This window comes from Rhinolophus ferrumequinum, chromosome 10 (assembly GCF_004115265.2).
Source record: "Rhinolophus ferrumequinum isolate MPI-CBG mRhiFer1 chromosome 10, mRhiFer1_v1.p, whole genome shotgun sequence".
Taxonomy (NCBI): Eukaryota; Metazoa; Chordata; class Mammalia; order Chiroptera; family Rhinolophidae; genus Rhinolophus; species Rhinolophus ferrumequinum.
In genome coordinates, this window is record NC_046293.1 from 4,848,885 (window position 1) to 4,875,798 (window position 26,914).

The 26,914-nt window shown below is 44.7% G+C and overlaps 1 protein-coding gene across 1 annotated transcript in view; it reads left to right on the top strand.

Annotated features, from left to right (window-relative positions):
* The window catches only part of EFCAB6 (EF-hand calcium binding domain 6), a 223,760-nt gene that overhangs the window by 75,394 nt on the left and 121,452 nt on the right, over positions 1–26,914 (top strand). Inside the window, exons 12-16 of the mRNA XM_033118658.1 lie at positions 11,885–11,995; positions 14,446–14,551; positions 20,740–20,911; positions 23,732–23,787; positions 23,882–24,042. Coding sequence (XP_032974549.1) covers positions 11,885–11,995; positions 14,446–14,551; positions 20,740–20,911; positions 23,732–23,787; positions 23,882–24,042 — 606 coding nt within the window. The remainder of the gene's footprint in view (positions 1–11,884; positions 11,996–14,445; positions 14,552–20,739; positions 20,912–23,731; positions 23,788–23,881; positions 24,043–26,914) is intronic.

The following is a 26,914-nucleotide window of genomic DNA, read 5'->3' on the forward strand; positions in this document are numbered from 1 at the left end:
AATTATACAAACAATAGTTTAATAGCAATAAGGAAAATCAAAACCAAAAAGTCACCTCATCGACCTCACATAGCAAATTTACTGTTTTCATTTTTTCCACATTCTCTTCCCCTTCTATGTATCCCCATACCTAGCTTTTACGTTTGTGATTCAAGTGCATCTATGGTTTTATGCTGTGCTTTTTAAATAGGAATGCATATTACAGACATACTTCATACTGGCTTCAGAGTCTTCCGAGTTATAAGTGTAATGGATGCATATTGAGTGCTTTTCTCTGCCAGACATTGTGGGAGTGTCCAAGAAGGCAGAAATCAATGGCGAATCATCCCAAGCCTGAGTGGCTTACCAGAGTGGTGGTGACTGTGAAGATTATGACAGGTGCTTAGAGTGCGCGTCTGAGGAGACCAGGGTGGCCAGCATTGTGACCTTGTGCTCACTGGTCTAGCCAGGGACCGTTCACCCAGAATTCCTGGTGGAACAGGGAACGAGAGACAACAGCAGCAAGGTGAAATCCAAGTGCTAAGACTGTGAATTCTCCATTTGGCTGTCCCTGGCACACATTCCTGCAAGTCCAGATCTGTCACCCGTTCCCTCTATCTTTATATACTTACCTTTCTGATCCCTCTGACTTTTATGGTCTGTCTTATCTGATATTAAAATACCCATAGCAGTTTCCTTTTGATTAGTATTTGTCAGGTATATCTTTCCCCAACCTTTTCTTTTCACTCTTTGGTTGTCATGTTTTAGGCGTGTTTCTTATAAAACAGCATATTTCTGTATTTTAAAAATTCCAAAATGAACATCTTTGCCTTTTTAACGGTGACGTTTTCATCTGTTTCCATTTATTGGGACGCATGTTTGGAATTTGTCCCCACCACTTTATTTCGTACTCCCCGTGCTTTACTCAGCTCTTCTGTTATTTCTTCCTCCATCATGTTTGGTTCTGTCTGGGTTTTCCTATCGCTCTTTTTCCCCTCCACTGTCTAAAGACTTAAATATTTTATTTCTGTTCTTATAGAGGTTACCCTTAAATTTTTAACGTGTACTCTAAACTTATAAAGCCTAAAGTTAATCCGTATTTCTCTTGTGCTGAATAAAACAAGCACCTTCAACTTACGCGTTACCGTCGCCTGATGTTTCGGGTCCTGCCTTGTTTGGACAGTCGCTGAATTAGTCGTTATTTTAAAAATATGGCCCTTGCTTGTTTAGGTTTTCCCATGTGGACCAGGTTGTTTGCTCATCACTGCTACCTAAGTCTCGCTCTTTGTTCTGAATCCAACTTCCCGGTACATCCTTTAGTAGTCCTTTGAGTGAGATCCTGTGAGTGCTTGCTTTTAAAAATGTTATTTGCCCATTCCTCTTTAATGAAGATTTAGCAGGGAGTAGAATTTGTGTTTTTTCGTGGTTTTTCTTAGCACCTTGAAGATATTGTTCGTGCTCTTCTGGCCTCTGTTCTTGCTGTTGAGAGCCTGCCATTTAATTACCGATACTTTATAAAAGGTGATGGGGTTTTCTTTTTTCCCTTTTTCTGGTTGCCTTTAAGATTCCTCTTTATTTCTGTTACTTTACAGTTTCCGTACAATGTGTCTCAGTATAGATGTCTGTTTATTTAACCTTCCTAGACTCATACTGTCTCACTCTGGCGATTAGTGTCTTTCGTAAGTTTTAGAACATTCTGAGCTATTATTATTCTTTGAGTGTTGCCTCCACCCCATTCGCACTGGTCTTTTCTTCTGGAACTCCTATTAGATATATGTTGGACCTTCTCATTCCATCTTCCACGTCTCTTACACTCTCTTATATTTCCCACGTCTTTATCTCTCTGGGCTGTATTCTGATGATTTTCCTATAATCTGTTTTGGTTCACTAAACTTCTTCAACTGTGCCAAATCTACTCCCAGTGTTGTACAATCCCAGGTCTCCTAACCCCAAAAGGACGTTAAAACCCAGCCCCTAAGGCTTACATTAAACCCCAGGGCTGCTGTGAGCACACACTGCTCTGTGCAGGTCTGATGCCCCCTGGGTTGGTTCAGTAATAACTCACATTCTTACTCCTCTACGGTTGGTTCCCTCCTTGCTTCTAGTCTCTGTGCATTTCCCTTTCCTGGTTTCAACTTCACCTATATGATTAAAATAATTTTAATATATTTATTAATTAAAATATATAAATACAAATATATATAAAATATATATTCCAGTAGTTGTGAATACATTTGATATATTTCTCTGTGATTAGACCGGGAGTGGGTGGAGATCCAATGTGTTGCCAGAAATCTTACCTTGATGTATTCGTGCTGGCTGGGCAGTTAGAAAAGTCTCCAAAGAGTAAACAGAACCAGGTAGAACCTTAGAGAGGTACATAGGAGCTTCCTACACAGACAGTTGGAGAAAGCAAACAGCATTTTCCAAGGCGCTGGTTTGACTGGGTCCTGATCAATTGTTGGGCTTTTTAAGTTTACATACCAGAATGTACTTAACCATGTCACTGTCCTTTGAGTCTTCAGGTTCTTTTTAGCTTTGCCTATGTTTGTTTGTTCATTCGTTTGTTCAGTCCATCTGTCACCAAGTAGTTATTGAGCACTTACTGTATACCAGGCCTGTGCCAGACTGCAGGGTCTCACTGGAGAATAATCCCTACCCTCAAAGGGCTTTCCCTGCTGCTGGGGGAGGCTGACGACCAAGAAACGTATCAGTGATGAGCTACAACATGCAGTGTGAGGAGTGCTGTGAAGAGACTCTGTAATGGAGAATAACAGGGAGGAACTCAGACTTTTCTAAAATGGTCCAGGAAGGCCTCCCTGAAAAAGGGAGGTTTAAACAAAGACCTGAGAAGTCAGGGGGAGCAGCCATGGGAAAAACCTCCCTGGCGGGGCCACGGCCTCCAGGGCTGCCCCACATGGTATGTTCTGGGGCCTGCCAGAGGCCAGTGTACTTGGAGCCCAGAGGGCCAGAGGGCCAGAGGGGCGAGAGATGAGGAAGAGAGGCCAGGGTCCTGGGCAGGGACTCGGGTGACAGTCAGTGCAGGGGGCTGTGGGCAGACTTTGAGGTGGGAGCTGGCGTGTTGGTGCTTGAGACCCAATGTGGTGGCTCTGCGAGGCCCTGGGCAGACGCTTTCTTTCCTCAGAATGCATTTCTAAAAGGTGAACTCAAGGCCAGAGTGGGAAGGCCTCAGCGAACTTTCTTAAGGATTGCCAGATTGTTCTCTCCGAAGGTAGTCATGGTTTACAGGCCATCAACGCTGTGTGACTGTGCTAGTTTCATATTCTTTCCCACATGAATAGTAGCTTTGCTTGAGAATATTGAGACATTCAGAGGTGTAAAATGGTGCCTCGTTATTGTTTCAATTGATATTTCTTAGCGGGATGCTGCGATTGGACACGTCCGTGAGCCTCTTCACTGCTTGTTCCCCCCGATGTGAATTCTCCTTCGTCCCAGGGGATTAACGGTCCCTCTGATGGTTTTTTAAGTCAGTTTCACCACCTTTTTATTGAATAATTTTTTATAATTCGATATTTATTAACAGATAACCCTTTTCCGTCACAGGCGTTACATCTGTTTTTCTCAGCTTGCGATTTCCCTCTCAGTTATATGGCCCCTCTTTTGAAGTTTACATTTGAATATAATAATACACGAATCTTCTTTTTTTTGGAATGTCTTCTGTGGCTTAAAAATTTATAAATTCATCATTCTTACCCAGGCTTGAAAAAAACCTCTTTTCTACTCTGCTTGTTTTCCTTATTCTTTGAAAACAAAATAAAGTACTTTATAATCCATCCTGACATAAGGTGGGTACCCAGGTTAAAATATTTTTTCTGAATAGGTAGTCTATGTTACTACCACACTTATTAAATAATCCTTTCTTTCCGCATTGTCTTTAGTGCCTACTTTGTCATATTTTAAATTCTTTTCCATAATTAGGTTTAATGTGTGTTTCCATCCTGTTCCATCAGTCTTGTGCGTGGACATTTCTGTACAACATTCTGTGTACAGTGGTCCATCCAATCGTCCTCTTACTTTCTCTTATAACTTTAGAGAGAACATTGGGTTTCCTGCCGCTGTCACAGTTAGTTTTTCACCTATTTCTTCAATTTAGATGGTAATTGTTAAGGATTTACCACTAATTATGTCATCTCCTAAGAGAGAATCTGCTGGATTCTACCACAGAAGCATTGGCTTAAGAAAAATGAATTAGACATGGGACTAGTGTCGGCGCTGGGTGGCCCTGGGGGTGGCCCTGGCTGTGGGCTAGTGCTGGAGTTCCTCTGTCCTTTGCCCTCCTCTCAGCCTCCCCCCACCCGGGAAGTGGAGAGCTGGGTACCTGGTATTGCTAGAAGCGAGCGCCCTGAACCCCCCTCGACCTTCGCACTCACAGCGTCACAAGAAACCGTAATTCATTGTCTAAATTTAGGTTTAGTATTTTTGCTAACTTGCCAGGATGATTCCAAGATTATATTGACAGATTCTGTGACTTCTGTATTTAAAAAAATGATTTAAGTGTTCACTGAGTAACCTGTACACGCATGTTCACAGTAGCTCTATTCATAGTCGCTCCAAACTGGAACCAACCCAAATGTTCTTCAGCGTGTGATTGGAAAACAAACTGGCAAACCCATAATGGAACGTTTCTCGGCAATAAAAAGGAACAAACTATTGATACATAGAACATGGGTGAATCTCAGAGGCATTCTGCTGAGTGAAAGAATCCAGCCTCACAGGTTGCTCCTGTAGGATTCTATTTTTGTGGCATTCTAGAAAAGACAGAACAGCAGGAATGGAGGCAAGATCAGTGGTTTCCAGGATTAGGGGCGGGGAGGGCGTGACTCCAGAGGGGCCTGTGAGGGAGGATGTGAGGTGGAGGAGCTCTGCTGTGCCCCGAATGTGGGGGTCCCAGGAACCTGTGCAGGCACACCTCAGAGATTCTGCGGCTTCGGTTCCACACCACTGCAATGAAGTGAGTCGTAATCTTTTTGCTTTCAATTTATAAAAGCGCAACATCTGTGAAGCACAACAAAGTGAAGCGCAATAAAACAAGGTGTCCCTGTACATGAGTTTAAAACTCATGAAACTGTTCACCAAAATAACAGGTCCATTTTACTGCATTTTAATTTAAGAAATAAAATTTAAGAACACATGCTTTTTCAAGGTAAAATTGCAGGAAAGAAGAAAGAAGGAAGTAGAATCTGAACTCCCGTGTCTACCAAAATGATGTGAGAAGTGATTCTTACTGTCCAATTTAAGAATGGATAGTACAGAAAAAAATACAGGCATTGTTTTAAGTTTGTCATTCTTTTAAATACTCAAGATCTAGGGCCTAAATTAAAAACACTAACAGCTTGGTAAAGAGGCATAAAAATCATGATCCAAATAATTTTTTAGAGGCTTTAAAAGCTGTTTCCCACATATACTTTTTAATGTAATCGTAGACTTTAATTGAACAGCTAACGTGACCTTTATAACTAACATGCTGGGCTTCTCAGTGTCGCCTCGCCTTTTATACAAAATAGGTCTATTAAAAATAACACCAGTGTTTAAACATGAACAAGAATGAGGTTTCAGGAAGAGCTGAGCGGATGGAATACAGGCTCTTATGACTTGCTACGTCTTGTGTGTTCACCAGAGACTGTACTTCATCCATCACCATGGGAGCAGACCTTCGCTCAGAAACACCTCCTGCTGAGAATTTTCCCATTCATGCTGGTAACAGGAGAAACCTGGCAGAGCTGTGCAAACAGAACACATAAGCCGTTTAGCCCAGAAATATATACCCTGGGATGTATTTTCAGTTATTGTCCAAACCTTTTTAGCCACGTGTCGAGGATCTCTTCTATTTATGTGCCATTCTGGAAAAGGCAAAAAAATAGGAATGGAGGAGAGGTCAGTAATTGCCAGGACTGGGGGCTGAGGGGGTTGACTCCAGAGGGGCAGCCTGAGGGAGGGTGTGGCGTGAGGAAGCTGTTCTGTGTGCTGCTGTGGTCTTCTTCATCTGGGCATACCCTGGCCGCGGTCCAGGTGGCAAGAAGATGGCATGTGAGTTTATCGACGCATCTTTTACCCAGGTGAGGGCAGGAGTCAGTGAAATCAGTAGATGGGGAAGCCACTGTCTCTCGTAGGCCTGAAGGGGTGAAAACTGGAGCAGTTGCTGGCTAAGCACTACAGCTGAAGGAGAGGGTCTCCCTAGAGCAGACGGTCCTCACGAGAAGAACAAGGCCACGGCCACTCTGCAGCCCAGCACCAAGGGAGCTGGGGAATAACTAGCCCACCTCTCTCCCCTCTCCCCTGCCAGTCCCCTGCTGGCACCTCCCACTGGCCAACCCAATGGAAAGCCAGGGGTGTGAGGGGGTCAGTGGGAGCACCCAGCAGGGTGCCATGCAGAGCGGCCGAGGGATCTAGATGGACAAATTAAGAGCATCCGGTGTCGCCACCCATTCTGAATCTCATGATCTTTGAGGCTGAAAAACCCTTGTCCTGTGGGGATGAAAACCTTGTGTCCCCAACACAAGGAGCTACTCAAAGGCCTGTCTCCCACGTGAAATCGAACATGTCAGAAAAATCAGCTTGTTATGTAAGGCGGCAGGGGGAGGAGGAAAACAAACAACATACAGAAGAGCTGCTAAAATTTGCAGCATTGTAACTGGTCTTGTGACCTAACTTGATAATCACAGTATCCTTTTTCCAGCATCCCTTCTGGGTCCCCCTTACTTTCTCCGCCAATATCTTTGCTGGAAAGCATTGCTCAGCTCGTAGGGTACCAACCTCCACTTTCATATGATCTCAGCTCTTGGTGGTCATCTCTTGAGGGGCTACCACAGCTGGCTTAAGGCTTATCGTGCGTCCTGGAGAATAGCGCTTTACCCTCACAGGACATTTTCTCTCAGCCGGCTCTGTCTGTAGTTGAGCCCTCCAGCCATTCCCGCAAGTCTGTTTTGGTGATGGGGTATGTGATGTGGTAAGACATGTGGATTCTGTGGGTCTGAGGCCATTGCTACACCTTCACCACAATCAAATGAGTCCATTGGTTAAAAACGTGGTGCTGCATGGGACGTCATGGTGACGGACAAAGCATTGTGGAGCTCTACAAATGACGGCAATGACAGAAGCGTCTAAGGCAGAGAAGGCCCACTGATTTCCATCTGGACTGTGTATGCTGTCAAGACAAATCACTGCCCCACCATGATGAAAGGTGTCATCTCTGTCAGGTAATTGGGAAGCCCACCTGGAGAAAGAAGCCATATGAGGAGGCCTCAGCGTTGGCTTCTGCTGTTGGCAGACTGCGTACTACGTGGGCAGTAGCCAGCTCAACTTTAGTGATGAGAAGTCCATGTTTTCAAACCGAAGCCCAGCCTCCTTTCCCATCTCCATGGCCATTTTTGTATGGAAGCCCATGAACAAGCACCAGGCTGCCTGGGGAACATGACTGACTGGCCTCCTTGGGACCAGGTCAGCTTTCACCCTGCTTCTCCACCGTGGTACCCACCAGTGGGCACTTATATGGGATGTAAATTCCTCCTTTGCCAACTGTGGTGAGACAGCAATTTACATCGGAGCCTGCGAGGCCTTCTGCAACTATTGTTTCATGCTCTATCCTCCACTTAAAACTGGAAACCTGTGGGTTACCCCAAAACGGATCAGAATAGCAGGACAAAATAGTTTCCAAAATCCAGGAACACCCTTTAAGCACGTTCTTTCTTTGTGACGGGTGGTACAAGGTGTAACAACTTGTCTTTTATTTTAGAGGGACTATTCCAGCATGCCTCAGATCTCTGGATCCATAGAAACTTTACCAGGATGGCACACCCCTAAAATTCCATAGGGTTTATCTCCTCCCCTCTGACACATCTATCTTTCTGAGGCCTCAGGGATATTTGTTACTTTGTTACTTCCTTCTTACTGGGTTCAGTTAATGTAATATCAGTGTAATGGGCTAGTGTGGTGATTATAGCCCAAAATGCACAGCTACTTTGTAAATATCTGTGGAGCCCTCTGGGCAAACTTGATCAGAGTTCCTTCACATTGTATTACGGAGGAAGCAAGTGAGTTGACATAGCCATGAGATGAGACCGTGAAGGTGTACTGATCACCCTGCCGTGTAAAGGGAGACTTTGCTGATCGGAATAGGAAAACCAGCATTCGCTATGGCTGTAGCTGCCTGTCGGATGCCAGGTGTTGATTTGCATGTGTGAATGGCATCATCACTTGATTAACTTTGCAATAATCCCCACTCATTTTCAAATACCCCCGTAGTTTTTTCATTGGCAAACAGGTGGTTTAAATGGGAATCTGGTAGAAGTCAACCCCTTCCCATGCCCTCGTGTTTCTATTCTTTGATGATGGTACCGGTCTCTGCATTCACAGCCGAGAAGTGGTATCACTTCTTGTTGACTCTCCTGGGAAGAGGTGTGTGTTCTCTTGGCCCTTCCTACCATCATAGCCCTTATTCCTTGGGTCAGAGAACTGAAGTGAGGATTCGGCCGTAACCACAAGTATGTGTTCCCATTATACATTCTGAGACTGGAGAAGTCACCCCAGGAGGAGTCTGTAACCCCACGTGACCCACTGTGAAATCGACTTGGCTGCATCTGTCATCTCCATAAGCCTCCGCTCTGACCAATAGACCGTGCTGGCACTTTGATTCTCCACGGGTTATCATTAGGTCCAAGCCACTCCCATAACCCTGAGTGGTCTGGGTATTCCCGTAGCGCATGTCACCTTGGCCAATGGGCAAAGGACCTTCTGGGCAAAGTTTAAAGGAAGGTGCTCAGTGTGTGCATACGGCTCTCTTGGGTTCTTCAAGGGTATCCAGGCTTCTCAATTAAGGGCTCTAGGCCTGTGAGTTGGTTTAGGTCTGTGACCTGGGAAAGAGGCCATGAATTCCCACTTCAATAACTCAAGGCAGGCTTTTGCCCATCAGACCTAGAATTGCACACACACACACACACACACAAGTGTGCATGTGTCAGGCAGCACCTTGCTCTTCCTTCAGGACCCTGTGGTCAGTTAGCTTGTGCCAGAAATCTTGTGGGTCACAGCACCCTGTGGCGTATGATGATAATTATATTGCCATGTATGCCTGACAAAATCAGTTCATCAGTCAATCTCTCTCTTTCTCTTGACCACGTACATGGTGCTAACAGCAGAAGTAGAAGTAATAACCATCTGTCAAGCATTCGTTGCTATAATCATAATTATAATCAAAGTGCTCTACAATTGTTAACTGCTAACAATATTAGTGCTTAGTGATGAGTGGTGAAAGGGAATAAGACACCGTTCTGTGAGACTGGCTAGTAGGGAAACCACCCTGGTTCTGGAAGTCTGGGAAGGCTTCCTTGACAAACTAATGATGGAGTAGAGACTTGAAAGACGGCTAGAATTAACCACGTAAAGTATGGGAAGCAGGTGCTGCTGGGCAATGTGGCAGTTGGCGAAGGAAGCGACAGTGTGAGGGAACAATTATAGGATGAGAAAGAGCATAACCCTTTCAAAAAACTCGAGGACCATTATGCCTAGAGCGCAGACAGCAAGGGGCAGCATGATACGGGATGAGATGTGAGGAGGGCCACACTGTGCTGGCTGCAAGTTACAGAAGGATGTTAGTTTTTATCCTAAGCCATGGGGAGTCATGAAAGATTTTAAGCAAGAAAGTGATCTGGTCACATTTGCATTTCAAAAAGAGCAGGCTGGTTAAAGTGTGAAATATATTGGAGGAAGGCAAGGGGAGGTACCAGGAGACCAATTAGGAGATTATTGCAATAAATCAAGTGAAAGAAGATGGTAGCTTGGCACCGTAAGTGGATGTGTGAATGAATGGATAGCTGGGTGAATGAGTGCATATGTAACATAATCTTAAAGAAACTTAATTTTATTTCCCCACTGTTCCTTAAAATTGCTCAATTGAATTAGTTCTTTTGCCCCCGATGAAAACATGAGCAGACCTTTTTCCGGTTGGTCTTGGATTACAATAATCACAATAGCCAGTCCCACAGAGTAGTCAAAGCTATAGACTTGATTTAAATGTGAGTTGTGTTCCCTCACCAGTTAAGGCCCGGCTGCAGGCGGGAATAAAGGGGGGCACAGATGACTTCTCCCTTTCCCCACTTTGCAGTTTGCTTCCTTATTTTGCAAACTCCGTTTCTGATCCCTCCAGGGATGGGAGTGCAAGGGGAAGGAGAGAAAGAAAGGGGAGCATGAAAGTTCCTATTTGACTGGTCCTGCCACGAGCTGGGAACTGCATCTCTGGGCCTAACGTGTGTCTGAAGGTGTCTCCTTTTGTGAGAGCCTTTGTTGGTTTTTGGATTTAACATTTGGACTGCACATCCGTCATCGTTCTTTGATGAGGGCAAATGCATCTCCATCTCAGCTGCTTGCTTGTGCCCTCCTCAGTTCCTGGGAATCTGGAAATAGAGAAGGAAAACCTTCTCCGTGAAGGTCTGTTCATTCTTCCAGGAACTCTTCTTGGCCAGGAACTGAGATGACCCTGTGTGTGTCTGTGTGTGCACATATACACGCTGGCTCTCTCTCACATCGTCCAAATCTGACCCACACGAAGCCAGTTCTGTCTCAGCCACTAAACAGGGTAGTTTGTCTCACGCGCACTTTGGCAACTCATATGTGTTGCTTAAGGATCTCGGCCCAAATACCTTCGCCACCGTGTTATGGAAGCATGGATGGTGCTTAGTGTGTAAGTAACACAGAACATCAGGGAAGGGGATGTGATTGAACACTTGCTGGTGATCCAGTACTGCAATAGGGGGTTTTTTTTTTTTCAACCTATTAGCTCTAATCCTTATAGCAACCCTCCCAGTGAATACTATTATTCCCGTTTTACAGATGAGAAAAATAGAGACTCAGAACAGTAAGCTATTTGTCTGAGATCACATGGGTAAGGAGTAAAGGAGCAGGGACTGCCACTCTGGTCTTTCCGAATCCCAGAGGATACTCACATCAGTTTGCTCCCACTGGCAGCTTGCAATTCTGAAATTATTGGCCCCTGCGTCATGGGACCACATGACTTTGGCAATCTGTTTGTGACTAATTTTCCAATTACTTCTTCTTGCTAAGATTTAAAATCTGTACCATTTTTCAATTTCTGTCCTAACAACTACCACAAGCCCAATGGCTTCAAATGACACAAATGTATTCTTTTAAAGTTCTATAGGTCAGAAGGCCAGCGTGGGTCTCACGGGGCTAAAATCAAGGTGTCAGCAGGGCTGGCTCCTTCTGGAGGCTCCAGGGCAGAATCCGTTTCCCACCTTTTCCATCTCCTGCAGGCTGCCTGCATTCCTTGGCCTGTGGGCCCTTCCTACATTTTCAAAGTAACCAACATCACATGCTTTGGCCCTTCACCTGCCTTCACATCTTTCTTGGGCTGTAGCTGGGAGAAATTCTCCGAGTTTAAGAACTTATGTGATTAGATTGGGCCCTCCTGGACAACCTAAAACGCTCTCCCATCTCAAGGTCCATACCCTTCATCACACCCGCACGTCCTTTTCACCACGAGGTCACGTACGCACAGGTCCCAGGGATTAGGATGTGGACACCTTGGGTGCCTTTATTCTGCATACACAGTTAACTGAGCTCTTCAAATAATGAATTTGAAAGAATTATTTCATGGACGTTAGATTTTTAATCAAATCCCTTTGTTTCTTCCTTCAATGCATGCTCCTACTGATGGAATATAGAGGCATGCAGATGTCTAATGTGTTTGATTTTTCCTTGCTTTTTAAAACTCAACTTGTAGTACTGTTTTACTGAATTATTTTGTTTACCTTCGATTCGAAACTTTATATAAATTCATTGCTGCCATTTTCAATTCAATATTGGAGATATAATCCATGCAGTGTTATAGAAGTAATGTTTAAATAATTTTGTATTTTTTAAAAAAATCCAGATTTGGACTTAAAACCACCAGTAAAGTCAATTGGAAGCAATTTCTAGCATCACTGTATGAACCTCCATGGTTGGAAGTTAACAATACAATTCCCATGACCAAAAAAACCAGGTAAGTAAAAAAAAAAAGAGCTAAATCTTAGTTACACGTGCCATAACATGTAAAAGGTTAGAGAATATCTGAGTTACTTTTTCTTTTATTGGGTGACAAATTAGTCTGCATTGAATAATTATAAACTTTTATATAGTGATTTACGGTTTACAAATTATTTCCCAGATGTTTTTCTTATTTAGAATTGCCTTACTCTAACAGGTAGGAATAAGTATTATTCCAATTTCTAGAGGAAACAGTATGACAGGAAGAGGTCTTAACAAGGTCATATGCTACCTAGTGAGTGGTGGAGGCAGGACCCGGCTCAAATCTTCTAGTGACGTCCCGCCAGCGTCACTGCGCGTTAAGTGGCTATTTGTGAAACCGTATGCACTTGTATTTGTTAAGTGTCGTATGGAAAGGAGCGCTCCGTGTCAGCTGACTGCCCATCCACCCTCTCATGGTGCAGACCGCGTGGGTCACAGGGAATTATCACCGTGAGTGCCATCATTTCTGTTTTTGTTCTAATGTGTCTGTTATAACTTCAGATTTACATTATCAGATGAACTATGGCGGGGTCCCCAAAATGTGAAAAAGCACTCACATGACAATTTAGACTTTAGACTTTGCTCTAAGAAGTATTTTGTTTGTGCTGATATGCATCCTGTATTGATTGAAACATATAAATCTTAAAGAAAACAAAACAAAACCAGGCTTTATAATCCCGACATGTTCGTAGAAAGCACCGTGCCCTGTTGTAAAGTGAAATATACTGCAGAGTTAATTCCCACTTCATGGGTCCGCTCCCTGTCTTGGAAGTTGTGAATATTTGGTGGACCGCCTGGTTACCAGCTTTCCTTCCGGGATGCAGCCCCCGCCCGGGCTCCGGCTCTGGTCCTGGGAGGCACGTCTGGGAGTTCATGTCTTGGGCGAAGCTACTTCTGCTTCTTAGTAATTTTCTTGTCTGATAGCACCTTGTTCAGGACTGTAAGAATGAAAATGTGAATTTCATTCACTTTTAAATAGTCGTTGGCAACTGGGAGCAAGCTTGGCCACCCAGGAGACATTTAGCAAAGTCAGGAGGCATTTGTGATTGTCGCAGCTCGGGTGGGATGCTACCAGTGCGTAGTGGGTGGAGGTTGGGGATGCTGCCAAACATCCCGCAGTGCACCAGACAGCACCCCACCCCAAACACACACAACAAAGGACTGTCCCGCCCAGCATCAGTGGGCCTGAGGAGGATAACAACTATTGCAGAAAGCACCACTCGTGCCGGTGCTCGTGGGCTCTCGGAAAACCTGGGTCCAATGAGTCACATGAGGAGCTCAGACTCAGGAATTCCCCTACTTCATGTTTCTTAAAAGAGGTGGTAGGGATGTGTGTGTGTGTGTGTGTGTGTGTGTGTGTCTGTGTTTGTATGTTTTTGCACAACTGGAGGAAGCTAAGATAGCTGTCTATGTGCGGGAGCAAAATCTCCCAAACAAATCTGAGAATCGTTCAGCAGGAGAACTGATTCACTCTCATTCTTTATTTAGTAGGAAATGCTGAACTATCTCCAGTGGTACCTCGGTTTTCGAATGTCTCCGTTGACAAACATTTCGGTTTACGAGCACGGTTAATTTTATGGATCTATGGTATCATTAGATAGTAAAATTCATGCTAAATTTGCAGTTTTAGGGGTTGATTTTAAAGGCCTGGTATGGATTAATCCGTTTTGTATTACTTTCTATGGGGAAACCGTGCCTCGGTTTTCGAACGTTTCAGAACTTGAATGGTCTTCCGGAACGGACTATGTTCGAAAAGCGAGGTACCACTGTAATTGACAGTGAAAGGGGGAGTATTTTATGGAGATTCTGCAGCCTCCTTTCTGGTCAGAGTCCATAATGAAGGTGGCCTTGACCTCCGGCACGGGGGATCGTAGGCCTTCCAGAGCACATGCAGGAGATGGACCCTAGTGAGCTCGGGATGAAAGCAAGAGGCCAGAGAGGGAGGGGGTCTGACAATATCGGTGGCCATGGCCATTGTCACCAGAGAGGGGAAGCTTGTGAAGGTCAGTGTCCCCACTGTGTTAAAACTGGGGGTGAGTGTGCTTCAGTATGCTGCCCATACAGGGCGGTGATGGTCTCAGCAGGGGGCGTGCTGTCTTCCCTGCTCTTTTTTGAGACCCAGGCAGACATTGGCAAGAAAGCTGGCCACCGCCAGCCGGCCTGGGCAAAGGAGAGTGCTGGCACAGCAGAGCTAACTGACACCTGGGGGCCTGCCTCCACGCCGCCTCCCTTAGTTGGTAGCACGCTGTCCGAGAGACGGAGGGCGTCTGCACACACACATTCCGCGTTCAGGGAAAAGAGCCATCTGCAAAGAAAGTGTTAGTATACTTTTTGGGAGGGTGATTTTTTTTTTCTTTTGCATTAAGAAAGAACAAAGTTCAAGAACGTAATTCTATTCCTGTTTTTCTCTTAATCTTTTTGTAGCACCAACTCTAGAAATCAATCTCGCAAGGAAAATATTATCACAAAGTTATTTGGACATGAAGATCACTACACATCATTGAAGAAAGCACTGCTGATCATTAACACGGTAAGATTTTCTGGGGAAAAACTCATTGTTTCTAAGAATGCTAGGATGCTCAAAGCAAGACCAATAAAAACTACATATTCGTTCATTTATCCATCTAACAAACATTTTTTTTGAGCTCCTATTACATGCTAGGAATTATTCTGAGTGCTTAGGGATACCAGTCCTGACCCGAAGAGTTGGGCCCAGTTGGGAGGACAGATGACATAGAATCTATTCCAATATAGTCAGACACGTGCCAGGGGATGAGACCAGTGTGTGGCAAGATCGTTAAGAGTGGAGTGACCAGTCCTAATGAACTGTTTAATTAACGAGTAACCCAGACCTGCTGAACCTTCCACCCTCAACCCGGAGTTTATGGGTTTATACCCAACGTGTAGCCCATAACAGGAATTTTCTTAGTTCCTGAATAGCCTATGTACTTGTTTAATTGTACTGTAAAGGGAGGCTAATTCATGAATTTGCAATTTGTTTTTAAACCTTAGCTCCTGTCCCACTTTAATGTTTATTTTAGAAAAGCGGTGTGTGGGTATTTTTGACACACAGCAACATTTCCCGGTTGGCCATGCACTAAGCACGTGCAACAACTGGTTCGCTAATAAATCGGCAGGAGTGCGGTGAGTTATGTCCCTCAGACTCTGATATGGCCGTGGGCAAAGAGGAGTTACTTGGCCTCAGCTTCAGGCTTCGCAAGCCCGCTGACTAAGGGGCAGCGTGCACAGTAGGGCAGGCTCAGGGGGAGCCCCCAGGGCCTGGCGGTTTACTCTCGGGCCTGGCGACCCCAGCCCTTCACCTGTCAATCTACTGCGCCATTGCTTGGGGTTTCCGAGCGCAGTATGGATTCAGAGACTTGGGATTCTGTTGTCCTGGGAGAACTTTGAGCTCTCATACCTGTTTGTAATTAATCGTTAGGCCAGCCTGACGTGGCTTTTCTGAATGAGCAGTAACAGTGAGCGCTGACCGTGGACCTGGCGCTGTCCTGACTGATTTCCTTGTTTTCACTCACTTCAACCCCTCAGCTCCTCGGTGGGGTGGATGCTGTTACTGGCTTCCCTCGATCCTTTCATTTCATCCTGATCTGCTGGGGAGAGAGGGAGCGTGGAGGGAAGTAACCAGCCTGCAGCTCCTGGTGATGGTGGAGCCAGGATTCCCACAGCTGCCCCAGAGCAGGCGGTCAGCCCTGGGCAGAGCTGCCTCTTACTGATAGACAAGGGCTTTGTGTGTTTACCCACCTCAGCTTCTATTAGTGAAGTACCTAATAGAGGACTGAAGGAGTCATTTAATTAGAAATAGGGAAATCTACCTCTCTGTGAATGGAGGACTGGAATCCTGCCAACCTCTCCCAATATCAGATGTGCCGTTGGACTAGAGATCAGCCAAGGCGTGGCACAGGGGAGGAATGGCGTGCCGGCCCCACGCTGGGCCCTGCCCTGGGCCTGAGGCTGAATACACAGATGAATAGTACATGGTCCCAGCGATAATGAGCTCACCGTCTGGAGGGTCACAGAACAGCAGTGACCATCAAATGCCTTAGGGTGCAGACTGTGTGGTTTCTCAGTGGGACTCCCCCTTTCACCATTTGCTTTGGTCTTGGCCACGTTTTTGGGATCTCGAAGGAGAAGGAGAGCAGAGGGAGAAATAGGCAGGGGCGGGCATCTTGCCTGGCTGCTGAGGACAGCCATGGGAAACAGGTCCCGCTCCTGCTATGGAGAGGGACACGGCATATTAGAGGACTGCTTTCGATCTGCTCCAAGCCCCACACCCACGTAGCTGTAGGTGCTGCCTCCACATGCAGCCGCCAGTCACCCCGAGTGGACCCAGGCACCCCGACTGGACCCAGGCACTCCGAGTGGACCCAGGCACCCCGAGTGGACCCAGGCACCCCGAGTGGGCCAAGTCACCCTGAGTGGACCCAAGCATCCCGAGTGGACCCAAGCATCCCGAGTGGACACAGTCACTGGAGTGGACCCAGGCACCCCGAGTGGACCCAGTCACCCCGAGTCGACCCAGGCACCCCAGTCACTTACATTTAAATGAGGTGTGGCCCTCTTTCTGTCACCCAGAAACAGTTTGTACCCTGCCTGTTCACCAGCTCTTATTCTCAGTGTTACTTGCAGCTCACATGATTTTATAAATGGAAAGTCCAAGAGAATCGTCCAAAAAAATATTGAAATTAATAATAGAGTTTAGAAGGTCATTGGATACAAGGTCAATATGCAAAGGTCAACAGTATTTCTATTAACTGCAATAAGCAATTAGAAAAACAAGAATTTTAAAATATCATTTCTAACAATATTTTAAAAAATCAAATACCTAGAAACATACCTAATGAAAAATCTGCAAATTCTCTACATTGAAGACTATAAAGATTGCTTGTAGAAATAACCCGAATCCTTCACAAACTTTCAGAATATATAGGAGGAACACTTCCCAATTCATTCTCTGAAGCCAGTATTACCCTGATAACAAAACCAGACAAAGAGATCACAAGAAAAGAAAACCATAGACCACTATTCTTCTTGAATATAGTTGCAAAAATTCTCAACAAAATATTAGTGAACTGAATCCAGAAACATAAAGAGGATTCAATCCTATGACCATGTGGGATTTATTCCAGAATTGCAAGGTTGGTTTAACTTCTCACGAAATCTAATTAATGTAATACACAATATTAATAAAATTCAGGACAAAACTGCATGATCATCTTGAAAGATGCAGAAAAAATATTTGAAAAATCCAGCCCTCATCCATAACAACCTTCAACAAAGTAGGACTAGAAGGGAAATTCCTTAACCAGATAAAGAGCATTTACGATAAACCCATAGCTGACAGCATGGTTAATGGTAAAAGACTGAATATTTTTCCTCTTAGATCAGAAAAAGCACAAGAATGTCAGCTCTTGCTACTTCTATTCAATATTGTACTCAAGTTCTAGATAAGCAGTCAGGAAAGAAAAGAAATAAAAGGCATCCAGACTGGAAAGGAAGAAGTAAAACTGTCTTTGTTTACAGACAACATGATCTTGTAATTGAAAATTGTAAGGAATGTGCGCTCGCAGACACACACACACACACACACACGCGGCTAGAACTAATAAATGAGTTCAAGTTTGTGAGGTATAAGATCAATATACAAAAATCAGTTATATTTCTATAAACTAGGAATGAACAATCTGCAAATGAACTTCAGAAAGCAATTCCATTCCCAATAGCATTTAAAAAAAAAACAAAACACCTAGGCATAAACTCAACAAAAGAAGTGCCAGACTTGTACACTGAAAATTACCAAAAAAGTTGTAAATAAATGAAGAGACAGTCCGTATATGTGGATTGGAAAACTATATTATTAAGATTGCAGTTCTCTCCAAATTGATCTATAAATTCAATGCAAACTGCATCAAAATCCTAGCTGGCTTTTTTTGCAACAATTGAAAAACTAATCTGAAAATTCATGTGGAAATGCAAAGGTCACAGAATAGCCAAAACACTCTTGGAAAAGAAGAATGAAGTTAGAGTGCTTAAATTCCAGATCTGGAATCTTCGGCTAAAGCTACAGTGATCAAGACAGTTTGGTACTGGCATATTGATAAATGGGACAGACTGAGTACAGAAATAAATCCTTAACACGATGGTCAACTAATTTTTGACAAATTCAGTGGGGGAAAGGATCATCTTTTCAACAAATGGTGCCGAGACAATTAGATATCCACATGCAAAAAGATGAATTACCGTACACCATACACAAAAATTAACTAATAATGGCCCCTAGAACTAAATATAAGAGCTAAAATGATAAAACTCTTAGAAGACAGATGCGTAAATCTTTGTGATCTTTCGTTAGGCAAAGATTTCTTAGATATGACACTAAAAGCATGATCCATAAAAGAAAAAAATCAATAAATTTGACATCAAAATTAAAAACTTCTGTGCTTCAGAAGAAACCATTAAGAAAGTGAAAAAACAGGCCACAGGCTAGGGGACAATATATGTAAATTACATATCTGGTCAAGGATCTGGATATAGACTAGATAAGAACTCTTAGAACTCAATAAGAAGACAATCCAATTTAAAAAGTAGGCAAAAGATTTTAATAGATAATTTACCAAAGAAGATATACAAATGGCCAATGAGCGCATGAAAAAATGCTCAACATCATTAGACATTAGGGAAATGCAAATCAAAACGCAATGAGATACCAGTTCACACTTGATTATACAGGCTATAATCAACCCTCCTGGACGATAGTAAGTGTTGGTGAGGATGTGGCGATGGACCTCTGCCACGGTGCTGCTGGAAACGTAAAATGGTGCCGCCATGTGGAAAACAACACGGTAGTTTAAACAGAAATTTACCATATGACCCAGTGGTTACTAGGGATCTGCCCAAGAGAAACAAAAACATAATATCCACACAAAGACGTGTGTGTGCAAACGTTCACAACAATTACTCATAATTTCCAAATTGGAAACAATCCAAATGTTCAGCTTGTGTCAAGATACAGTGGGGCACAGCCTATAAAAAAAAAAATGAAATCTTGTCATCTGCAACAACATGGATGGACGTAGAGGGTATTGTGCTGAGTGATGTGAGTCAGACAGAGAAAGACAAATGCCAGATGATTTCATTTATACGTGGAACCCAAAAAACAAAATAAAACAGAAACAGACTCATACATACAGAGAACATTTTGATGGCTGCCAGATGGGAGGGGGGTTTGGAGGGTGGGTGAAAAAGGTGAAGCATTTAAGAAGTACAAGTTGGTAGTTACAAAATAGTCATGTAAAGTACAGTATAGGGAATATAGTCAATAATGTTGTAATAACTATGTATGGTGTCCAGTGGGTAAGATTTATTGTGGTGATCACTTCGTAAGTTATATACTCATAAATTTCTAATCACTATGTGGTACTCCTGAAACTAATATAATACTAATCTGTCAACTGTAATTGAAACCTAAAAAAAAATATTTTAAAAAGGTGTGCATATCCATACAGTGGACTTAGTAACAGACATAAAAAGGAACAAAATACTGATCCGTGCTACATCATAGATGAACCTCAAAAGCATTATACTAAGTGATAGAAGCCAGGTGGAAGATATATACAGATGCATATGTGATATTTTGTTTATATGAAATATCCAGGAAAAAAGCAAATACAGAGACAGGAAATAGGTTAGGTGCCTTAGGCTGGGCATGGAAATGGGAAGTGACTGTGAATGGACACAAGGTTTCGTTTGGTGAAAATGTTCTGGAATTCGATAGTGGTGATGGTTGCACAATGCTGTACATTTATTGAAAAATCACAAAAAATTAGTTGTCAACGACTCCTATTTAGACACAAATTGATTATCACTCTCAAACCAAAAAGTAAGCATGCACATATCCTCTAAATTACGTAATTTTCCCCAAGAGAACCTTATATCCTTTCCAGATTTTGGACCCCAAAGGAATAGTTGATATTTATACCCTATTTTATCACTTAATAAACCCCTTTGTCACATTAATATTCATAATCTCTCTCGACGAGGTAGGGGTTCTTTATTTCCCCTGTTTTTCTAGTGAACAGTATCTCTCAATTTTGATATTTAATTTACTTATTGGTAATTTTTTATTCTGGGGGAAAAAGTTTGCGTCTCAGTATTTTGCTCATGATATGTTTTCTTTATGCGGCCTGGCTGAAATTTTTCTCACTAAGTCGTTTTCCATTTATGTAATCGATGAGGTTGATGGTAGTGAAAATAAGCATAATTAGTATTCTTAGTAAATTGGCAAGTTGTAATTGAATTGCCAGGAAGTTTTGTGTCCCGTGTGACTGAGCCCATAGCTCTCAGGTGGGCTTGGAGCAGCAGGAACTATTCAAGCCGGCTGTGACAGCCCGTAGTTAGCCTGTCCCCGAGAAGGGGTCAGCCCCTGCTTGAAAACTCAGCCTCTTTCCTTCCTTGGGGCCATCTCCTGCCGTGTTGCTGTGGTGAGCATTGTGGGAACTGTACGAGCAAAGTTCTAGCCCTCCCCACCCCCACTGCTGTTGGCACGTGTGTTATCTAATGATTGTCAATTAAGTCACTCTTGTTTCCTGTCAGAATTCTAGTTAGCTAACGCTCACTCTTTATTAAATGATGCTAAATATATGTAACGCTTTTTTTCCCCCTTTTTTCTTTTTAAAAATTCCCTCTATATACTCTCATGCTCAGAAACTGGATAGTCAGATAACAGGAGAAGAATTGCGACATGTTATAAATTGCATGGTCGTAAAAATAAGTGATTCGGAATTTAAAGAACTAATGCAGACGCTTGACCCCGGGGGCACTGGACTGGTCAATGTCACAACGTTTATTGAACTGCTCAAAGAGGACCCTAAAGTAAGTGCTATAACAAGTTCACGTTTGATTTTCTATTTATGGCAGGAAACTGAAGTATTCTTAGTAAAATAAGAGATGATGGTGAGATATGGTTTAAATAAAGGACTTCACGCTTTCCAGTTGCGTTAATTTTCATTTTTAAGTAAGAGTGATGTGTTGAAGCGTTGTTTGGTCTTAACTTTTAGTGTCGAAATCATACAGAAGGATGATATTTGACATTCCTGTGAACCCATCCCTGAGATAGCAATTTTTTGTGCAGGATGTACCTTCTTTTCCGGGTACTTCAGCTGCACCCCTCTTACCACCATGTCTCAGGGAGACGTGTTTGTGAATTGCGCCTCTGGTCTCACCAATATTTTTAGAATTTGTATGTGAGTTCAGCTTTTTAAAAAAATAACTGCTCGTTGCCTCTAGTGACTAACACTTGCCTTTAGTGTTTGTTCCTTTGACTGAAAATTTGACAGTTTTATTATTAGAAATGTTTCCGTAATTTTAATAGCTATTAACATTTAAAAATTTTATGAACTTTTAAAAAATCAGGTTGGCTTCAGATAATGCAGGCACTAGGCATTAACAGTGTCTTGTTGAAATGTTTTTTAAGACTTCTTTTGGCAACTACAAAGTAGCTTTCTATTTTACTGTTATGATTTCCTGAGTGCCCATCTGTGCAAGGTAATAACCACATCTTAAACCCACGTCATTTGGTCCTTCTTGAACTTCAATTCAAAAGTCCCAGAGCTCTTTCACACAGAGAAATGAATAATTACTTTTTCTGAACTCCACTGTGGGGCAGACCCTGTGTTAGCTCTTGAGAATCATTACCTCTAACCATCACAGAAACCCTCCACATGGCCATCTGTAGGGAAAACAGAGTTGGTCAGGCTCCCTCCCCAGCCATCTGCTGACCCTGACCTGGAGGGCACATGAGATAAAATGTTGCACAAGCCTCATCCATCCTGAAGATGTTGTTGTAGCTACTACTTAGGTAAGCACCTTGGCTGTGCGCCACTTTTGTCTCTGAGTGGTAACAAGGGGTCTGGCCATTTTATGAGGCTTGATATGTGGGTTATGTGAGCCGTGCCCAAAGCGTGTGAGGGCTGCTGAGAAGTGGGACGGTGGGGTCCGTGCCCAAGGGCTGCCGCTGCGGGCTGCTGAGACATGTCGCTGCTGCTGGCTGCGGGTTGTAACCCAAGAATGTCTCGCTGTGCCCAGCAATGAGACAGAAACCCTGGCTGTGCCCAGGAAGCCTGTGAATAAAGCACGTCTGCTCTGCCTTCAGCTCCACGCCTCTTCTTCCAGCTTCCAGAGTCGCAGACACCTTACCTCCGGGACCACATCCCACTCGGACATCATGTTTTTTCTCTGAAGCCAAAACTGTAGCAAGTAAGCAATCTGCTCTCCCTCCACGTGGCAGGTGGAGTGATCTTTGCTTCGTAAAACCAGCTCCTGTCGGCCCTTGAGGCTCCCTCATCCCTCCGTGGCACCCGCTGCAGCTCGAGCCAGCATTTCCTCCCTTCCCCTCTTGCCTCCCGGGACCATTCTCCAGGTCCCAGTGCATTAGCGTCTTCCCAGGGACCCTCACTGACACCTCTGAAAGAAGCCCATCTTGCAGTCACAACCTCACACACCTGTCGCAGTGACGGTGTCATGTGTTTGTCATGTGGTCGTGCCTCCATGAAGACAGAGGCCTTTCTGTTTTCTCTGCCCATTGTACCGCAGGGGACAGCCCAGCGCCAGGCTCAGTAACAAAATGATTCGGTGAGTGAATGCACCAATATGAATGAGTAAATGAGAAAAATTAGAAAACGCAGAGATGGCAATAGAAGAAAATAAAAAGCATGACTAATTCTGACATCGAGGAATTGTTACTCACTCTTATGCTTTGTTGTATATTCTTCCAAGCCTATGTACCCACACACACATACTTCTTTTTCTGCAGCTTTATTGAGATGTAATTAATATACCCAAAGTGTACATATTTCCTATGTGTGATTTGATGAGTTGGATACATACTTTCATATATAATATCTATTTTAAAATGAGATCATATAATTAATGCCTTTTTAGTCTATGTTGTCATTTACTAATGTGTTAAAACTTAATGTGAACAAAAACTCTGTATAATTTTTAAAGATACAGAGTTACTATTTCCTGGTGTTATAATCTAGGTGTTTATTTTTTTTCCTTTTATACATTTTGCTGCAATGAATATCATAGTACCTGCTTTTTTCGTATCGCTATGATTATTTCTTTAGCATAAACTTCTAGAGATGGAATTATTGGGTCAAACGATATATATTTTATTTTAAAATTTATTTTAATTGTGTTAAAGAAGCACATATGGATAAAATACAGAATGCAAAGGATGCAAAAGGGCAAGAGTGAAAAGTGAGTGTTCCGTCCATCTCTGTTCCCTAGCCCCCCCCCCCCCCAGAGGAAGTCACTGTTGCTCTAGAGTCTGTAGAGTATCAAATTGTAGAGTATCTGTAGAGTATCAAATTGTCAACACTGGCAATTTGCTTCCTTTTTCACTTTTGCCATTTTGCTAGGCAAAAAAAAAATTTTTTTTAAATGCCATCTTGTTATAATTTCTAGGTGATGGATTTTGTTCATGTTTAATGTACTTTCTTTTTTTTTTAATAAGTGCAAGTTCAATGTTATTATCTTCATTTCCAGGTGCGGGTTAGAGGGCAAACTCACTCACTCACTCAAGGTCTCAGAGCCACTGGTGAATTAGGAGCAAAGCTGATAGTCCATGTTTGTCGCCTTCAGAGCTCCTATGAGTAATTTGTGTTGACATACTTTCTCTTTCCCAATTAGACAGGAAAACTGGCCTCCTGTACAGACATTGAGGTGCCTCCCCTCCCGACTTGGGATTCAGTAAGTAAGACTTCCCTCTATGGTCCCAGGGGGCTACCACCCCAGGTTACAAATGTGCCGCTTGGTAAATATGTTGGGGTTTTTTTTTTGTTAGGTGGAAGAAATTGTTCGTGACACCATTACTAAGAATCTTGTCGTTTTCTGTAATATGCTACAGTCCTATGACCTCAAAGACACAGGGCTCATTGGTCAAAATAATTTCAAGAAAATCATGCGCATATTCTGCCCACTTTTGACGACGGAGCATTTATCAAAGTGAGTTTTTCTGGTGACAAATTAATTCATGTTATGTTTTTCATCAAGTCTATTTTTATAATTCCAACCCTTGTTCTGCACGTTTGCTATATTCATAGGTGATATTGATAATAGCTACCACTTACTGAGCCCCTCCTAACATTGGATGCTTGTCAAGAGTTTGGCGTGGCCTGCGTGAGCTCACCTTCACCACAGCATGTAAGGGAGCTGTTATTCCTTGTCATGGATGAGGAAGCAGGCCTGGAGACATGAGTCACATAGCCAGTGAGTGGGCAGCCCGGGTTCTGTCCTGTGTCTCCATGACACCTGTGCTCTTAATCAATAAATCAATATACTATTTGACCTCCCAGAGTGTCTGGCTGTGATCAGCCACCCTCTCAACGGTGGCGTGAGTTGTATTTTGGTTCCACACTTGCCGTGGATGAGCCAAAGCTGGCAGGGAACAGGGATGTTGAGAGAAAGGAGAGGACAGTGTGTGAAGGCCCCTGTGCCCGTCCTGCCATGTGTCTCTCACCCTCCACGTCGCGGGGCATGCGCCCTGGAGCACAGAGCCTGGTGGCTTCCTTCTCTACAGATGACCTTGACAATCTACAGCTTGAAACCCCTCACCCTTCAGGGGATGCTGCTGCCCAAGTCACCCCAACCGCCCTGCTGTCCCCGCAGGCTGCCTGACCCTAGAGGTTATTTGTGTTTCCCAGCATGTGGGCAAGTGACCTGGGAGATTGGGTGGCAATCCAGCTGCATCACAGGGGACAAATTCACTCCAATTTGTCTCTCAATACTGGTTGGAATGTTAAAACTCGTGTTGCTTTTGTTTACATTACACTGATTTAAGGTGGCCCGAAACACAACCCATCCCCTGGGCATTGTTGGCCATTTGTGTCTCCTTCCTGTGAATACTCACGTTTCATAACCAGTTTTTCCTGTGGTTGGCTGGCTTTTGCAGGGGGAAGGGGGCTTATAAGAAGAGGAGGTGAGGCAGAGGCTCTCCTAAGCAGGAGAGGCTGGGCGGGGGCGTCTGCGGTTATCCGATTTTCTCCAACGCTTGCAGAAACATCAGTTTGCTAGTGTGTGGCATAAACACGGGGAAGGGGACAAGAGGCGACAGCAAGTTAAGAGAGAGTCTCTGGAGGGCGCTCCGGGAGGGGTCAAGGCCTGGGCTGGGGCCACGGGGAGTGGGGCGGGAAGAGGCGAGAGGGCCGGTGACATCCCCATCTGCAGGGGCTCCCGGCCACGTTGGCCTCCACAGTGTGTGGTCGAAGGACGGGGCCCCAGGACTGACGGGCAGCTCACTTCTCCTTCCCTTGGTCTTCCCCTCAGTATTAGGGAGGCCTACTGCGTACCTCTGAGCTGTGTTAGCTCTACACACATCCCTTAGTCTCCAGGGCCGTGTATTATGGGGGGAAAGAGAGGCAGAGAGCTGGCCTGGCCTAGAAGCCGTGCAGCCAGCACAGTGCTGGGACGAGGGGAGCAGGAGCACTTCCTTCCAGTGGGGTGGACGGGGCCAGGCACAGAACTCCAGAACCTTGTGATGCTTCAATCTGGAGAATAAGGGAAGGGCGTTTCTGGACAGGGCATAGCAGGGAAGAGCCCAGAGGGCTAGGGGCACGTGGCATGTTTGGGGAGCCTTGGGCAGGGAGTTTTCTAGGGGAGGATCCGTAGGGGGACGAGCCGAGGGACAGGATGGAGCAGGCAAGAATAACTGTACCATGTTGGGGGGCGGGAGTCATCGGGCAGATGGGTCTGGGCCAGCATCTGAAGGTCCCAATGCCCGCACCCTGTCCACTGGCCGGGCCGGGCACCACTGTGTCAAAGTGCCCACTGGCTCTGAGGCGCAGCTGTGTTTGAGAAGCAACCGGAGCCTGTGAGGTGGCCTCACATGGTGATGGGGACAAGTTCCAATTTGCACTTTACAAAGATCACTCTGGCTCCAGTGAGGAGAACGGACTGTAATAGGGTGAGAGGAGAAGCCCAGGTGCTTGAAACGACGACGTTGTGGCAGAGGGGTGGATGCTTGTGACAATAGAAGGACAAGATTTGTTGACTCTGGACTTGGAGAGCGATGGGAGAAGAAGGAAAGGAGGCTCAGCCAGGGCTGCTGGAGCCGTCGGGTGAGATGCAGCACCATTGGCCAGTTAGGAAACAGAAGGAATAAGCAAATGGTGGGGAGGACACTGGAAGGAGACTCTAGGAGGACGTGGGGCTGAGAGAGGAGTCTGAGCTGAGCTGCGACTCCGGGGTCCTCATTATAGCCACAGTTTGTTCATTTGTTCCATTTATCTGGGGGCAGATGGTAGACCGTCTGAGATGAGAGGGCCGTCTGTGGGTAGGACCTGGCAGAACAGCACGAGCTAACCAGTGACCTGGCTGGTGCAGCCGGCAGGGGAGGCTGAGAAGCTCAGGGCCACACGACAGGACAGCGGTGCTGGAGCCTAAGGGAGGGGAAGGTCTCCGGGAACAGGAGAGGTCCACAAGGTCAGAGGTCACAGAGGATGCAAGTGGGGTGAGCAGGACCAGATGGGGCTGGGAGGGCCAAGGTGGACCCAGCAGGTGCCAGCGATGTTTGCAAGGGGCGTGGGAACACAGTGCTGAGCAAGGTTTGCGTGTGTGGTAGACATGTTCGCACATGCTTGTAGGTGGGAGGTTAGAAGTTAATGGAAAGGCAGAGACTGAAGCCATGAATCTGGAGAGAGAAAGCGGATGGGGAGCCAGGTTGGGAAGAGGGGCAGGGAAGGGCTGACAAAGGGTGTCACCCTCTAAGTTCTGTTCCTGTTTTCTCAATCCGCTGAGAGGGAGGCTGGGGGTGGGACAGGAGCTGCAAATTGTGGAAGGTTTGGAGCAGCTTCCGAGGGGCTGGAGAGGCCAGCCTCGT